The sequence below is a fragment of the Cannabis sativa genome, chromosome X (genome assembly GCF_029168945.1).
Source record: "Cannabis sativa cultivar Pink pepper isolate KNU-18-1 chromosome X, ASM2916894v1, whole genome shotgun sequence".
NCBI classification, from domain to species: Eukaryota; Viridiplantae; Streptophyta; class Magnoliopsida; order Rosales; family Cannabaceae; genus Cannabis; species Cannabis sativa.
The window spans coordinates 58,325,200-58,343,398 of record NC_083610.1 but is presented as its reverse complement, the minus strand read 5'-3'; the positions used below and the strand labels follow the sequence as shown (position 1 = coordinate 58,343,398).

At 37.4% G+C, this 18,199-nt stretch overlaps 2 protein-coding genes and 1 long non-coding RNA gene across 3 annotated transcripts; 2 read left to right on the top strand and 1 right to left on the bottom strand.

Annotated features, from left to right (window-relative positions):
- Window positions 1-7,877: 7,877 nt before the first annotated feature.
- Window positions 7,878-8,498, top strand: LOC115717935 (uncharacterized). Its single transcript, XM_030646904.2, has 2 exons — window positions 7,878-7,988; window positions 8,190-8,498. The coding sequence occupies exons 1-2, from the start codon at window positions 7,878-7,880 to the stop codon at window positions 8,496-8,498; spliced, it is 420 nt and encodes a 139-aa protein (XP_030502764.2).
- Window positions 8,499-8,933: 435 nt separating this feature from the next.
- Window positions 8,934-10,236, top strand: LOC133032799 (uncharacterized). The gene is made up of 3 exons (XR_009685397.1): window positions 8,934-9,119; window positions 9,722-9,786; window positions 10,190-10,236. It is a non-coding gene; the product is annotated as an uncharacterized LOC133032799 (long non-coding RNA).
- A 359-nt stretch (window positions 10,237-10,595) lies between these two features.
- Window positions 10,596-14,128, bottom strand: LOC115705927 (uncharacterized). The gene is made up of 8 exons (XM_030633407.2): window positions 13,855-14,128; window positions 13,253-13,459; window positions 12,695-12,755; window positions 12,508-12,544; window positions 12,030-12,107; window positions 11,887-11,959; window positions 11,183-11,222; window positions 10,596-11,015 (listed from the first exon to the last, which is right to left on the bottom strand). Exons 1-8 carry the CDS (start codon window positions 13,894-13,896, stop codon window positions 10,966-10,968), a joined length of 588 nt encoding a protein of 195 aa, XP_030489267.1. The 5' UTR covers window positions 13,897-14,128; the 3' UTR covers window positions 10,596-10,965.
- Between the last annotated feature and the right edge of the window lie 4,071 nt (window positions 14,129-18,199).

Sequence of the window (18,199 nt, the reverse complement as noted above, 5' to 3'; positions counted from 1 at the left end):
TTAAGAAAATATAATTTATGGTAACAAAAATAATTTTTAAATAGTTATATAAAAAAAGATTATTTTATAAATACACAAAAAAAAAGAAACAAAAAAATTATAAAAATACCATTTCACGAAATTTTAAACATTTTTACAATTTTTTTTTTTATTTACAGAAATTACAGTCTTTTTATGTTGTACTCTTGTTAATTTGTTGTTGATTTTTTATTATCTATATGTTATTTTTTATTATTGTCTTGATGTTATTTAGATGTTATTTTAATATTACTTTTATGTAATTTTCTTGTTGTTTTCGTGTTGTTTTTATGAAAACCTGTAAAAATGTAAAAAAAAAAAAAAATTAAACATAAAAATATAATTTTTTTACAAAAAATAGTAATTTATGTAATTATCCCTAAAAAATGTCATACATTATTATCAACTTGTAAGTTATTTAAAATTTTATGAGAATTTACAAATTATCTTAAAAAAACTACAACATAGACGTTGATAAAAAAATTATTGAACTAAAAAAATTTCTCATGAATATCAAAATAAATTGACAATTTTTACGATTAATTGGATTGAACATAAATAATTAGATTTGATTTAAATTTCATTCTTTTGGAAAAACTTCTTAATAATTTATTTAGAATATATATATATATTTACTTATTTATCCTATATTAATAAAAAATAAAAACATTTTTTGATATATTTAATAAAAAATATATTAAAATAAATTAATATATTAATAAAATAAAGAAACAATACAGAAAAGATCTCTTTTATATTGTTATATTTTGTTTTAGACATCCTTTTGAAAATATATATATATATAAATACTCTTATTATTAAAATGTTAAAAGTAGTCCTCTAAATATATTTTTGGTAAAAAAAAGTTCTTCCAAACATACTACTAGCCTCTATTTTTAATACAAACATACAATATAATTTAACCTTAGGAAAAAAAATTATTTAAATTTTATTATGAAATAGATGAAGTGATAAATTCAAAAACATTAAGGTCTTAAATGAAAAAGTAAATAAATAAAAAGTATATTCTCTATAGGGTTTCTCTGTAAAAGTTATTAGCCAACACTTGATTTTTTTGCCTGACCAGGGCTCACCGACCGTTTCTTGACCTTACGACGTGGCTCTGGTCGTATCTTGTTTATTCTCACACTATTTTTTATTTTGTTAGAGTTGTTGTTATCCTTCTACCTGAGTGTTTTTTTCTTCGTCTTCTTTCTCCAGAGGGTGTGTCTCAAAGATTTGAGTTGCTCATTTGTTAGGATTTATGCCCTAAAAATAAGTATTTAATGGATAATACATTATAGAATATATGAAATACAATTATAAGATAAATGAATATTTTAATTATAGAAGTATAATTAATAAATATCTAAAAATTTGATATTCATATAGAAATAGTATGATCTTGTAAGGTTGTACAAGAGAATTGAGATCATACAATATGAATGAAACAAGTCGGTAGGATATTAAAGTATGGAATATTTAATATGGAATTACCAAGTAGGGTTTGCTATACACTATACTCTAGTGCGTGTGATTTTGATTCGAAACACATATGTGGATAGACATGTAGTAAATGTACTGTGTATAATTTGATTATACATGACTGGATTGAATATGAAATAACAACTTTCATTAACATGTCATTTATCATGAAAGAGTTATTTATATCACAACGATGATCATTAGTAGATCAGTATGAATCTTAAGTATACAAGAACTCCTATTTATATTCATAAAGTTCTTTGATTCACTCGTTAAAGTTTCTCAAAAGTTGATAAATCCACACTATCTTACACAGACTATGCCATAGCTCTATATTCTGATCCTACACTGAATCTAGACACAACAATTTACTTCTTACTCTTCTAGGAGATCAAATTGCCCCCAACAAAGATACTAACTTGAAGTGGAGTTTTCATCTATCTTGGAACCTGCCTAATCTGCATCAGAAAAACTCTTAATCTGAGTGTGTCCACGATCCTTATAAATAATACCTGGTTTTGGTGCTCCTTTCAAGTAACACAAACATTGTTCTTATGCTGCCCAATGATGAGTTGTTGGTGATGACATAAACTACCCAATATTGCACCCTGTGAGTGGCTTTATGGTAACCCTTAATCATGGCATTAAACAGAATCACTAAAGATAGTAAACAAAGAGAACTTAAGTTTTTCCTCCATTGAACCAGGATCTATAATCCACTTGAGCAGCTGGAGAGAGAAATCAAACCTAAGCTGATTCGAATGAATTCCCCAAGAATTTGAGAACCAAACTTGTCTAGCAAGAGGGCACTCAGGGAAAGGACGAGAAAAAGAATCATCCATATTGTTGCATATAGAACAATTTACAACATTACCGAAAATGCACTGAAGACATTTGAACAATAAGATGTCGCTTCCCAATTTCTAAAGAAAAAGTTACTCTTTCTTACACCTGAAACCTCCAAAGACAATCCCAAACTTTATCTTTCTCACCGATTTTACTCTTAATGAGAGTTAAGTAGGCCTTCTTACCGGAGAAAGAACCATCAACCGAGTACCCCTAGCGAAAGTTATTAGGCCCTTTCCTTTTATTTCTAATTTGAAACTCATTCCTTAGCAAAAGAACATGACCCCCTTGTTCTCCAACATATTTTTCTTATAATGGAAACAACACAAACAAAATGCAGAATAGTATATTATAGTCTAGGTAGGATACTCATCAAACCAAATTGGATTAAATTATTTTGATGTTTGTCTAAATTTAAATTATGTTTTTTGTGGTTGACAAAACCCTTTAGCATATCAATAATTTTGAGCTGGCTCCACCCGTGGACTTCATCCCAATCCAAGGACGATAAGTATAAATTAATCAATCTGTATTCTGGAAGTTCTATTGAGCAGATTATCACTTGTCATTGCAATGACGTTATGTGGTCGATACAATCTAAACTATGATCGAATCTCATTCAATGTATAAATAATACATTAACTAAAGTACATAAAATAAAGATTCGAAAATTACCTTTAAACATTGCTTTGATTATTACTTGTTATTGCAGTAAACTATGAGCTATGTAAAGACCGCATATGATTAATACCTTAAATTATTAAATAATTAAGGTTTATGTATGAGATTAATTAATAATTATGAAATGTATATTTTGGAAATATATTTAATATCATATATGTTATTATGCTATTTAATGTAAATTACCCAATTTCTGTGTTTGTGTACGGAAGCTGTGGAAAGCGACGTTGGGCATTTAGAGAGTCGTATATTGTATGTTATAACACTTTATTATTTCGAGGCATCAATGTTAGGGTTATTAGTATCGGGTTTTGACCGGAATAATTTTTATAACTAAAAGTCCTTAGAAGTTTTTATTGAATTTTTGGTATTTACATATGGGGTGATTGGTCTTTTAATGTTTTCTTTTATTATTATTATTCTTTTATTCTTATTTTTATTCAGCCTAATAGTTAAATCTATTAAGTAATAGATTTATATAAAAATTCCTTTTCTCTTGAAAGTCCTAGAAAAAAATAGAAAACTATCACTTTTCTTCAATCTCTCTCGCTCTCTTGCTCTCGATTTCCCTAGGAGCAGCTTGAAGCTGTGAAATTTCAGCTCTTCAACAAGAAGTCCAGCTGAATTCTTAAGCCTCAACTCAAGGTATCTCTATTTAGTTACCTTCTTCATGCTTTTCTTAGGTTTAGGTTGAATTGTGAGGGTTGAGTTAATGGTTTTAGTGGCTGTTTGCTCTTGAGTCATTCTAATTTGTAATCTGGTGTTAATTATGTCTTTGCTGCTGGTTTGGATCAATTTAAGGGGGTGTTACCTTGTTGTGAGTCAATTGGAGTTTATGAACTCCAACTTGGGCTCTAATGGTAATTCTATGTTTTGACTTGTTTATTATAAATTGATGATTGGAATGTGTTATTTGGGGTATGAGCAGGTGTTCTGGAAGTTATAGAAAAGTTTGGGCTTGATTTGAATTAAAGGGATCGAATTTTTGTCCCCAGCTCAGAATCGGTCGACCGGTTCTGAGAAGCCTCTTGCAACCGGTCGACCGGTTGGTACCCATGAACTAGGGTTCCGGTTGGGAACCGGTCTGCCGGTTGGGGCTTTTTCCCGAGCCCTAGTTTTTCCCGTTTTCAAGTAATTTAGGGTATTGGCATCCTATTTATCGATAGGGTTAAGTTTAGTTTCTATTTTAAACCCTCGATAAGTATTTTAGCGTGTCTCTCATTGAATTTTGAACATTATGGTTTAGGGCCCTGTAAAACGTCGAGCTGCGTTTCCACTCAGGCTGACCGGCACACTTGAGCACGGAACGAGGTAAGATAGCATAAGAATATATATATATATATATATATGAATATATGCTTATTATGGTTGTTTGCACTACTAGCACTAATATGAATATGATTATTAGGGTGTTAGTATAGTGTTGCATTTTAGTGTGGTTACGGTGTTACCAACACGAGTACCAGGGGTACGTCGTGTTCGTGGTACAACACTTAGTAATTCCCGGGAGTACAGTTAGGGCTCTACCAACACGAGTACAGATTTTGGTACTTTAGTGCATTTGGTATAGTAGTTGTACTTCCCTTAAGAACGTTCTTAACCATTTGGTGAGCTTAATTATTGAGCTCAGGGCGGCTTAATCATAAAGCCGACATCGCATTATTTTTATATATTTCTTGCATATCTTACTGAGTTTGTTTTTGCAAGAAACCCGAGAACCTCCTGGTGTCGGTGGGACCACTACTATCCCTGTTTCGGGTCCAGGAAAGGAAAGTGGAGATTCCACTTTTGAGCAAAAGAAAAGAACTTTTCCATCTTCGGGAAGTTCAGGGCAAAGTAAAAGGTTTCGAGGAAACCAGAACAAAGGAGGACGTCAGACTTATTCCTATCCTGAGTGCCCGCGTTGCAAGAAGCATCACCCCGGGACTTGTAACCGGAGAGCCTGTTTTCAGTGTGGTTCAGTGAGACATCTTAAGAAAGACTGTCCTCAGCTGAAGAAAGAGGAACCAAAGCCTGAGGTCAAACCTGTGCCTACACCTGCTCGTGTATTTGCTATAACTCAGGCTGATGCTGCTGCCAGTCCTTCAGTAGTTACAGGTCAGCTTCTAATCAATGGTTTTGTTTATACTGTTTTATTTGACTCGGGTGCTACTCAGTTTTACGTGTCATCAAGACTTCTTGACCAGTTTGATAGACCTAGTGATATTCTTGAGACGGGGTTTGGAACCCTGTTGCCTAATGGAGAATTAATTATTTCAAGAAAGTGGGTTAGATCAGTGTTAATTAGAATTGAAAATAGAGAATTGAGCGCTGATCTTGTGGAGTTACCATCGGCCGAGTTCGACATTATACTTGGCATGGACTTTTTGTCTAAATACTCTGCTAGTATTGATTGTAAATGGAAAATGGTGTCTTTTGAACCGAAGAATGAGGAACCTTTTGTTTTTGGTGGTATGGTCCAAGGTTCTCGTGTTCCAAGAATCTCAGCATTAAAAGCTAGGGATTTGTTACGTAGTGGATGTGTTGGATTTCTAGCAGTGGTAGTGGATTCTAGTAAACCCGTGTTACTTGGACCCGAAGAGGTTAAAGTGGTTAAGGAATTCCTGGATGTGTTTCCAGAGGAATTGCCTGGATTACCACCTCAGCGGGAGATAGATTTCATCATTGATTTAATTCCTGGAGCAGAACCTGTTTCAAAGGCACCCTACCGAATGGCACCTGCTGAATTAAAAGAACTGAAGATACAACTCCAAGGGATGTTGGATCTAGGGTTCCCTCGGCCTAGTGTGTCACCTTGGGGAGCCCCAGTTCTATTTGTGAAGAAGAAAGATGGAACTCTTCGGATGTGTATCGATTATCGAGAGCTGAATAAGTTAACCATTAAGAATAAATATCCTCTGCCCAGAATTGACGATTTGTTTGATCAACTTCAGGGCAAAACGGTATTCTCTAAGATTGACTTGAGGTCTGGATATCATCAGTTGAGAATTCGAGAAGAGGATATTCCGAAGACAGCATTCCAAACCAGGTATGGTCATTACGAGTTCCTGGTTATGTCTTTCGGGTTAACAAATGCTCCGGCAGCCTTTATGGATATCATGAATAGGGTATTCAAGGATTTCCTCGATAATTTTGTGATTGTATTTATCGACGATATTCTTGTGTACTCTCGGTTAGAAGCAGAACATGAGCAACATCTTCGAATGGTTCTGCAGCGACTTAGAGATCATAAACTCTATGCAAAGTTCAAAAAATGTGAGTTCTGGCTGTCACAAGTGTCCTTTCTGGGGCATATTGTTGGGAAAGATGGGATTATGGTTGATCCAGGGAAGATTGAGGCGGTGAAGAATTGGCCTAGACCTAAAACAGTCACTGAAATTCAAAGTTTTCTCGGTTTAGCGGGTTATTATCGACGTTTTGTGGAAGGTTTTTCTAAGATTGCAATGTCGTTATCCGAGTTAACTAGGAAGAACCAGCGATTTATATGGTCAGATAAGTGTGAAAAGAGTTTTCAAGAGCTGAAGCAACGGTTGATTACAGCTCCTGTTCTTGCCCTGCCATCTGATCATGAGAAATTTGTGGTGTATTGTGATGCATCAAGGCAGGGTTCAGGCTGTGTGTTAATGCACGCAGATAAAGTCATAGCCTACGCTTCTCGACAATTGAAAGATTATGAGCAGCGTTACCCAACTCACGACCTGGAACTTGCAGCAGTGGTGTTTGCCCTTAAAATTTGGCGACACTACTTATATGGAGAAATGTGTGAGATAGATACTGACCACAAGAGTCTCAAGTACTTTTTCACTCAGAAGGATCTAAACATGAGACAGAGAAGGTGGTTAGAGTTGGTGAAAGACTATGACTGTGAAATCCTGTATCATCCTGGAAAGGCAAATGTGGTGGCAGATGCCTTAAGCAGAAAGGGACCTGATCAGATATCCAACATGGTCATGGTTTCCCCTTGGTTAGCCTCAGAGATGACTAGGGCAAACATTGAGTTGGTGACTGAGAAATTGTATAATCTATCACTTCAGTCAGACTTGTTGGAAAGAATCAGAGTGACTCAATTAGAAGATCCTGAATTGGTAAAGATTCGAGAAGATGCTTTAGCGGGCAAAGCTAAGAACTTTTCAGCTTCTGACAGTGGAATGTTGTTGTTTAAAGCACGAGTATGCGTTCCTAATAACGCCGAGCTTAAGAAAGAAATTCTGGAAGAAGCTCATACTACCCCTTACTCATTGCATCCAGGAACCACCAAAATGTATCAAGACTTGAAACCCTATTTTTGGTGGTATGGGATGAAGAGGGATGTGGTGGATTATGTCACTAAGTGCTTAACCTGTCAACAAATCAAAACTGAGCATCAACGACCGGCAGGATTACTTCAGCCATTAACACTTCCAGAATGGAAGTGGGAAGACATTGCGATGGACTTTGTGGTTGGCTTGCCTAGAACCACAGGAACATACGACTCAGTTTGGGTTGTAGTGGATCGCTTTACAAAGTCAGCACATTTCTTACCTGTTAAGGTAACCTATACAGTGGATCAGTATGCTGATTTGTATGTGAAAGAAATTATTCGTCTTCATGGAATACCGAAATCTATCGTTTCAGATAGAGACCCTAAATTTACATCGAAGTTTTGGGTGAGTTTACAAAAGGCTATGTGAACTAATTTTAAATTTAGCACAGCCTTTCATCCTCAAACAGATGGGCAATCTGAACGAACTATTCAAATACTTGAAGACTTGTTACGAGCTTGTGTCATGGATTTTAGAGGGTCATGGAGTAAGTATTTGCCTCTGATTGAATTCTCCTATAATAATAGCTATCAAAGTACCATAGGAATGGCTCCTTATGAGCTGCTCTATGGCAGGAAATGTCGTTCACCAATTCATTGGGACGAAACAGGAGAACGGAAATACTTAGGCCCTGAGTTGGTTCAGAAAACAAATGAGGCAATAGACAAGATTAAAGCTCGAATGCTTGCTTCTCAAAGCAGGCAGAAAATTTATGCAGATCCCAAGTGACGGGATGTTACATTCCAATCTGGTGATCATGTCTTTCTACGAGTATCTCCAATGAAAGGGATCAGACGCTTTGGAAAGAAAGGCAAGTTGAGCCCTAGGTTTATTGGACCTTTTGAAATTCTGGAAAAGGTTGGACAAGTTGCTTATCGGTTGGCTTTACCTCCATCATTGTCAGCTGTGCATAATGTATTTCATGTTTCCATGCTGAGAAAGTATGTATCTGACCCAATGCACGTTCTGAGTTATGAGATGTTGGAGTTGCAACCTGACCTATCTTATGACGAACAACCGGTGCAAATTCTGGATAGGAAGGAAAAGGTCCTTCGAACTAAAACCATATCGTTGATTAAAGTACTCTGGAGGAATAGTAAAGTGGAAGAAGCCACTTGGGAGTTGGAGGCTGATATGAGGGCTCAGCATCCTGAGTTGTTCAGGTAGATTTCGAGGGCGAAATCCTTTTAACGGGGGGATAATTGTAAAGACCGCATATGATTAATACCTTGAATTATTAAATAATTAAGGTTTATGTATGAGATTAATTAATAATTATGAAATGTATATTTTGGAAATATATTTAATATCATATATGTTATTATGCTATTTAATGTAAATTACCCAATTTCTGTGTTTGTGTACGGAAGCTGTAGAAAGCGACGTTGGACCTTTAGAGAGTCGTATATTGTATGTTATAGCACTTTATTATTTTGAGGCATCAATGTTAGGGTTATTAGTATCGGGTTTTGACCGGAATAATTTTTATAACTAAAAGTCCTTAGAAGTTTTTATTGAATTTTTGGTATTTACATATGGGGTGATTGGTCTTTTAATGTTTTCTTTTATTCTTATTTTTATTCAGCCTAATAGTTAAATCTATTAAGTAATAGATTTATATAAAAATCCCTTTTCTCTTGAAAGTCCTAGAAAAAAATAGAAAACTATCACTTTTCTACAATCTCTCTCTCTCTCTCTTGCTCTCGATTTCCCTAGGAGCAGCTTGAAGCTGTGAAATTTCAGCTCTTCAACAAGAAGTCCAGCTGAATTCTTAAGCCTCAACTCAAGGTATCTCTATTTAGTTACCTTCTTCATGCTTTTCTTAGGTTTAGGTTGAATTGTGAGGGTTGAGTTAATGGTTTTAGTGGCTGTTTGTTCTTGAGTCATTCTAATTTGTAATCTGGTGTTAATTATGTCTTTGCTGCTGGTTTGGATCAATTTAAGGGGGGGTTACCTTATTGTGAGTCAATTGGAGTTTATGAACTCCAACTTGGGCTCTAATGGTGATTCTATGTTTTGACTTGTTTATTATAAATTGATGATTGGAATGTGTTATTTGGGGTATGAGCAGGTGTTCTGGAAGTTATAGAAAAGTTTGGGCTTGATTTGAATTAAAGGGATCGAATTTTTGTCCCCAACTCAGAACCGGTCCACCGGTTCTGAGAAGCCTCTTGCAACCGGTCGACCGGTTGGTACCCGTAGAACCGGGGTTCCTGCTGGGGAACCTGTCGATTACCGGGGCTTTTTCCCAAGCCCTAGTTTTTCCCGTTTTCAAGTAATTTAGGGTATTGGCATCCTATTTATCGATACGGTTAAGTTTAGTTTCTATTTTAAACCCCCGATAAGTATTTTAGCGTGTCTCTCATCGAATTTTGAACATTATGATTTAGGGCCCTGTAAAACGTCGAGCTGCGTTTCCACTCAAGCTAACCGGCACACTTGAGCACAGAACGAGGTAAGATAGCATAAGAATATATATATGAATATATGCTTATTATGGTTGTTTGCACTACTAGCACTAATATGAATATGATTATTAGGGTGTTAGTATAGTGTTGCATTTTAGTGTGGTTACGGTGTTACCAACACGAGTACCAGGGGTACGTCGTGTTCGTGGTACAACACTTAGTAATTCCCGGGAGTACAGTTAGGGCTCTACCAACACGAGTACAGATTTTGGTACTTTAGTGCATTTGGTATAGTAGTCGTACTTCCCTTAAGAACGTTCTTAACCATTTGGTGAGCTTAATTATTGAGCTCAGGGTGGCTTAATCATAAAGCCGGCATCGCATTATTTTTATATATTTCTTGCATATCTTACTGAGTCTGTTGACTCATCAGTTTGCTACCTTGTGTAGGTAAAGGAAAAGCAAAGCTGGAGGAACAGTGAGATAGAGCCCGGCAGTGATTGTACATATCGCGGCAGTGCAACCTAGAGGGTTTCGATCTTTTATTATTTTGGAGTCTGTATTTTGAGGTTGCATACTAGCGAGTTTTTTTAAAAAAATATTATATGTACATATTAGCAAAATACTTTTAAATTGTATTTTGATACTCGGGATCCCAACCCTTATGGTTATTAAGCTATAAAATATTAAAGTTATCTTTTGAGTTTAGTAAATATAAAATACGGGCGTTACAAGCTATGAGCTAAAAACAGCAAAAGACGTGTTATTTCTATATTGAGTCTTTGGCAATTGAATGTGCTTGTAGATGATCAGGTCATTGTGTTTTTGTACTCTTTAAAATGGTTTAAATTCATCATTGAAATAAAAATTATGGAATTCCATTGTCACAATCCAACCTCTAGTTAATAGTTTCAGTTTAAGATACAATTGAGTTCTTTTTCATCATTAAGAAACATCTACACTGCATACAATAATTTAATACAATGAAAATCTCAACCTACACATATCTTCTCTTACTCCAGCCAAGCTAACATGGGAGCTTTCTACTCAAGGAATATAGTGACTGTTAAAAATAAAAACAAATTAAAACGAAACCTGATTTGTAGACATCTTGCAGTTTTGGCTGCAAATCCCTTAAGAGATAAGAAATTGTTCTCATTGTGATAGAACCATACTTGAACTTAAATTGTTGTAAGCCAGTTAAACTAGACCTCCTCCTTATAAGTTCAAAGTAGATTTTGTTTTCCCGACACCGAATCTATAATGACTTTCGGTCCTGCTCAGTAACAGAGATGTGTTTATACACAACATAGGCAGAGATATTTTTAGGTTCCATTATATTCACTAATACAAGGGGCAAGGGATTAATGAAGCATAGCAAACTTGGTATAAAAGCATCCAATATTTCTGTGTTAAGAGAGAAGAAAGCAGAAAAGTACATACCGGGTCCAATGGCCAGAACAGTTCTTGAACCTGATGAAACCTGGGTAAAAAGTAAGAAATTTAATGACAAGAAATTGGCCAAAATTTTAGACCGACTAAGGTAACATCTTTTTTTTATCAGAAGAATGGTAGTATCTTGTTCAGGTAAGAATGAATACACCTAATTCGAACCCAAAATGTACCATATCATGTAATATATACAGCCATCTCGAGCATTAAAAAAACACCTAAATCATAGAGTCCATTTCTTGTCCTAAAAGAGCTCAAAATGTTCTCATATGGCACAGGCAATGAACTATATGTACAAACTAAATATGCATTACTTTGAACCTAAAGATGATAAAAAGTGTAAAGTTTAGCATAACAAGGCCAGTAAAAAGTTCTATAATAAACCTCAACTAATGGGAGAGGAAATCAGATTCCATCCCAACCCCAAATCCAGAAGAAGGATAATAAAGCAGCAGGAGTATGTCTCCAAGTGGACATTATACCATTCAGATTTATTTGACAAACCATTTTCACCTCAAGATAGTTTTCTTTTCTCTATTAAAAATGACAAAACCAGACCTTTTTTATTTCGAAAAAGAAATGTTTTTTTATTATAAGAAATACTAATACTACCACGGCCTATTTGCACTTCAATTCCTTAGATGACCTTTGAATATCTGAGCTATCCTATTTGAATCAGTAACAAATATATATACCTGTGTTCGCCCAGCATCAGCAACAACAAAAGTAGGAAGGCCAATGCTGTCAGCTTCTTCCTTCAGTTTATTCCTGAAAAAAAGAAAAATTAGCTCACATAACTAGCGGAAAAGGAGTTAATACATTTCAAGGGAGAACTAACATTTCTTGTTGGTTCTTGCAGGTGAGAACTATTTTTGGCTGCCCACATTGCTCCCATTGTTTCAAAAGGGATCGGCGGCTGCAATATGCACAAAAAGGAACAATCATGAAATATCATTTATACGAAGTAGAAAGATTCAATAATAAATGTTCTGTAGATGCAATTATGTGTATCATTTTAAGCCTTAAGTTCAGAACACTCACTAGATGAGTGTTGTCGAAGTTTTAAGAACAGAGAAAGAAAACTAGAGTCGTAAGGTTTCAGATCAACCTTAGGTTAAAAGTAGAAACAATGTAGAAGAAAAACCTGACTAATCAACTATTAGCAGACAGGTAATTACATATCTGTTTCTCCTTCCAAAAATGTTGAAAGAAAGGGAAAAAAAAAAGGCGCTTGAGAATTAAGACAGAAAGAGAAAAGGTGAGTTGGGGTATAGAGGCAAGGCAAGGTAATATAACAAGAACATAGTAACAATCACCTTTGCATAAGTTCTGCATACATGCCAGTGGCAGCATCTGCATTTTTGTGAAATAAATAATTAGGCAAATGATCACAGATCAGCAAAGTAAATGATGAATACAAATTCAACGAAAGCAAAAGGGCAGGTGCTGAAACAGTACAAACGGAAAGATATGTCACAAAGCAGAAACTAATAAATATCTTACGAGCACATTGAGATGCAATCTTTCCTGATTTCATCTTCAGATCTTGTCTAACTATCAGAACCTACCATGAGCAACCAAGGCGTTAACACTCAGAGCATAAACAGAGAATTCCATTTAATAAATAGACCAAATAAAATTTTAAAAAGGAGGACAAAGAAACTTAAATAGCTACTGGCTAACAAACTATGTTCCCCAGAATTTATAGAGTTCAACAGAAAGTTACCCTGGAAGCTTGAGACATCCCCTGGTTCTTTTTTACATGATAAAACAACATTATGTTTCCTTTTAGCTCTAAAGATAGCATGTTGCCGCAAATTAAGTCAAGTATTCTTTGAATTCACATGCATCCTTGTTACTATGTTATAAAGATACTTTCTAACACCTTAAACTTTTGAGAGAAATTGGGTAATATGGTATGATATCCTTAAATAAGAACACATGAAACTCTACACAAGTCTACCATTTTAAGCCGGAAACAAAATATAAGGGTCAGGGTACCATAATAATATAATATAACACACCAAATAGAATAAGAACAGAAGCAATTCAGGGGCCGACCATTTTAAGTTCTTGATCACCACTATTTAAGACCAAATCTTGGGTTTGGAGCTTGCTTGACGACCATTTTCTCGTTGTATTTGTCTGGTTTCCACCGGCCTTTGATAAATCAAAAAGCAAACCGCATATGAAACCAATAACAAGACCTGGAATGAAGTTCTCTGCCTTGAAACTCGACCCTAACCATTCTTTTTCTTGATTTTGTTGCTGTTTTGAATGGTAAGAGTGAATTTGTCATAATTTTGTTTTGATATAAAGACGCAAATATTTAAGTAAGAAATCATTTAAATGTATGGCACAACTGTGAAGCTTAAGCAATATATTTGAATTGGATGGATTACTTGTTTTTTCTTTTTAACAAAGTTGAATTGGATTACTTGAAAAAATAATAACGACAAAAAAAGAAGAGCCCGCAAATTCACTTTCTTTCCAGTAGCTCTAATTTCCTCGGCAACCAAACGGAAGGTTTAAACAATTTTGGAAACGAAGCATTCGTTTGCCCAATTCTATGAAAAGCGATACATGTACAATAGATAGATATGCATATCTATGTATAAGTATAAAGGAAACCCGAGAAAAAAAAAATAAGAGAATTTAGATACCTTCTTGGGAAGCTTGGAAGAGTTTCGAAATGAATCCAACATAGGTTGAGGTTGGGGGTTGGAATTGGAGTTTGGTATTGTTGCAGCTAGCTAGCTAGCTGCCCAAAAGCGAAGATGAGTATTTTAGGGTGTGAAACACTTTACGGATAGAATGGAACTCAGGAGCAGAGTATGGCATTCAATAATCAGTTGTAGTAGCAAAACGTTTTTTGTAGTTCGAACTCTCCAAGTCTCCTAGCTACTATCTTAGGAGGACTTTTTTTTTTTTTTAATTAGGATTTTTGCTTCTCAACTTTAACATCTACAAAATCGAACTTTTTTTGTCGTTAAAAATTTCTCTTGAACTATTAAAATTATTAGATTTTAAGAACTTTTGTCTAATTTCATTCAATTTTACTATTTCAGTGATTGTTTATGTACTAAACCATGCTCCCTAGATTTTAATATCTACCAAATCATGCCCCTTAAACTTTGACATGTACTAAATCATGCCCCCTGAACTTTCATCCATGTTAGAATTTTTTTACTAAAATTAGATAAAAGTCATTAAATTCAACAATTTCAATAGTTTAATAGGCATTTTTTAACGACCTTAAAAGTTCAGAGGACATGATTTGATACATTTCAAAATTTGAGGAAAAAATTTTTTTAATTAACTTTTCTTTTTCTCTATTGCACTATATATATATTAATCTATTAATTTTTTTGTTTATATATAATAAGAAAATAGTTATTTAAAATATTTTTCAAAATTTAGAATTGTTATCCGTATTCTCAGATGAAGTGTACGTGGCAATCACGGAAGAGCGCCACATCAAATTATGTATGGTTACTTGGTTAGTGTATACCCTCCGCCACTCGGCGTCACGGAAGGTGTTATATACCAAAGCTGTTATATACCAAAAGGACTCCAGGATTCTTATTAATAAAACTGTTATAGAGAAGGATCAGAAGTCATAAGTGCTCCGAGATGGTAGCAGATTAGTCTGGTCTCGAAAAGCCTTAGCCAAATGTTCCTGGAAGCTACTCGGGTGTATCTCATCTGAAGGTAAATACGACGGTTGCATACCTTCTGACACCGAATCAGATCTTGTCCCCTACATCAGACTTTGGTAGTGTGCTTACATGCTCTGTAGCTCCTTTTTGTCCGACGGCTTACATACCTTCTGACACCGAATCAGATCTTGTCCCCTACATCATACTTTGGTAGTGTGCTTACATGCTCTGTAGCTCCTTTTTGTCCGACGACTTGTCTAGACACCAACTTTGTAAGGTGAAATCTTTGGGTGACACGTGTCCTTAGTCCCACGAATTGGATTGCAGCAGCCAAACACCACACGATGAGGAGGCTCCTTACCTACCAACGGTCAGATCGCCATGTTGTAACACCAGCTATTGTAACGTGCTGAGTACGAAATCCTAGGTGGGTCAAGGGTATGCCCTTACCCACACATGTGCTTATAAATATCCTAATTTTTCATGTGCAAAGGGTGAACAATTTTTAGTTACAGAACCTCTGCCAAAATTCTTATAAGCTTTCTTCTTCTCCAAGAGAAACAAAAGGAATACAGAGTTAATACTTGTTGCCCCTAAATTCGCCCAAAATACGTGGACCAGTCAAGTAGGGACACGTGGATCAGATAACTTGTAAATATGTGATAAGTCTTTGTATGCCACAAGGAAGCACCCTGGGCATAGGTCCCGGAGGAGGCACCCGGAGTACAAGGTACTCCCGGAAGCTCGCATAGCATGAAGCCTCTCCGGGATGTGTCAGGCCTCTCCTGAGCAATCAAGTCGCATTTAATGCCGCATGGGAGGAAGCGTGTTGGGACTGTAACACGCAATAAAGTCTGACGGCACAACCCCCAAACAGCAGCGCCATAGTAATGATCATTTAAGTCTAGCGACGGCTACTCTGCGAAGAGTCACGTCAATCACAAGGCAAAAAGGACATTCCTCATAAAAACCCTACAGCACCTAGGGATTTGACCATGCATCACCCATGGTATATTCATTGGGAATACCCAACTTTATGGATACTTACAGATACATTTGTAAGAACAATTCTAGGGATTACCCCACCAAAACACTATAAATACCCCCTCAAAACTCATTTAATGGGGTCGAGAATCTTGGGTTGCATATAAGCAAGAAGAGCAAATACTCACCAAGAACATTCTCTGTATTTATTGAGGTAACATTCCCTCTAGTGTGGAATTTGTATTAAATACATCCATTAATAACAAAGACTCGTGGACTAAGGCTCATTAACGCCCCAACCACGTAAAAATCCTCATCTCACTTTCTTATAGCTCGATATTATAATCATATTTTAATAGTTGCCGAAAATCTCGGTCAACATTTTGGTGCTTTCATTGAGAGCTGAGGAAAGCTACTACACAACAAGCATTTGACTTCACAAAAATGGTGGAGACAAGAAGTACACGTCAGCCTCGCCCTCTGGAAGATGCTCAAGATCCAAATGAGGAAGATGTAGCCTCAAGAGCGGCAGAGGAGTCCGAGGAAGAAGAAGAAATAGTCCCCGACGAGGACTACGAGGGGAACCTCGACGAGTATGCCTATGACGAAGGAAGTTACTCAGAACTGGTGCTTCTCAGACAAAAAGCTATCGATCATGAAGCCGAGATCGAAGCTCAGAAAGCGCAAAACCAGAAAATGCAGGAAGTGATGCTAGCCATGCAGAAAGCCATGGAGGCAGCTGGCATTCACGTGCACCCCAAGGCACTGACCGCTGGGCTCAACAGACGCCGGCCGACGTCTTCGCCTAATTCCCACAGGCGAAATCTAGGGAACCTAGCCCCATCGAGTACCCCGCCGAGGAAAATCAGACAAAAAACCCTACTTCTACCCCTGGGCGAAAGAAAAAGGTGCAGGATCCGCGAAGGGTCCGCTCGGATTTCCCTAAAGGGAAAGGTCCGCAGAGGGGCAAGCCCCAAAAAGGGAGTCTTGGCCCTCAGGATCGAGGGGACCGGAAAAGCGTTTCTGTGCACCAGGAACCAGGGGGTAGAGGGAGAAGAGGACAGAGATGTCCTCCCATTGATCTGAGAAATCAAATCAATGGGAATCAAGGTGACCTCCGGGACCGCCTTGACCAAAAAAGATACGGGCCCGTGGTTTCCACGAGTACGTTAAACGAAGGGATTATGGCGGAACTCGCCATACTTCGAAAAGACATTGCTCGAGTCTCCCGGAGGCAAAAGGGAGACGACTCCGACTCGGACAGCGAGGATCGGGAGCCATGTGCCAAGCACATCCTGGAGGCGGAGCTCCCTAAAAACTTCAAGATGCCTGAAACGGCGGCATATACCGGGAACTCCGATCCTAATGACCACCTGTCACGGTTCAACCGTGTCATGACAGTCATGCGTGTCAGCAATGATGCTAAATGCCTGTGCTTCCCACTCACTCTGAGTGGGTCAGCGGAGGAATGGTTCAAAAAGCTGGAACCAGGGTCCGTGGGCTGTTGGAACAAGCTCCAGACCAACTTCTGGAGACAGTTTGTCGCCGCCAGAAAGGTTAACTTGGAGGTTAGTGCCTTGACCAATATCAAGCAGCTGCCCACTGAGACCTTGAAGAATTACATCAAGAGGTTCCGAGAGGAAGCCTCGAAGACCAAGAAGGTTGATGACGGACAACAGCTTGCACTTCTCCAAGCAGGAATCCGCACTGGGACTCCTTTCTGGAATGAGTTGCAGCAAGAAGGTGCTGCTAGCCTCCAAGACTTCCAGAAAAGAGTCCAAAAGTATATTAACCTCGAAGAAGCCCAGATCGTGGCTTATGGAGGCTATTATCCCACCGGGATAGCAGGGTACATGCCCGGAGTATCGCCCTGCATCGCACGACTGCGACTCCACAAGTGAGTGGCATACAGTTCTCTGCTACTCCCGGGTATAGCCAGGGCCAAACTTTGGCGCCAGCATCTTCTCATTATGGCAACCCGTCCGGGGTGAATGGACAAGCTCCTTCACAGGCTGCCCCGACTGCTAGCTTAACAGGCCCTACCCAGGGGTCAAGGAGCAAAAGGTCCTCCAAAGGCAGCACCCGAACGGGAGAAAAGCGCCAGAAGAAGGGGTACACACCCCAATATACCCAGTACACGGAGCTATCGGACTCTCAGGAACGTGTGTACTTTGCCACTAGGCAAAATATGCACTACCGGAGACCACAACCGTTGTACAAAGACAGCTCCCGGAGAGATCCGAGCAAAAGATGCGAGTACCACAACGACATTGGTCATAGCACCAATGAGTGTAAGAATCTCAAAGACGAGATTGAAAATCTAATTCGTTTGGGCCACCTCTATGAGTGGATCAAAAATAGGTTG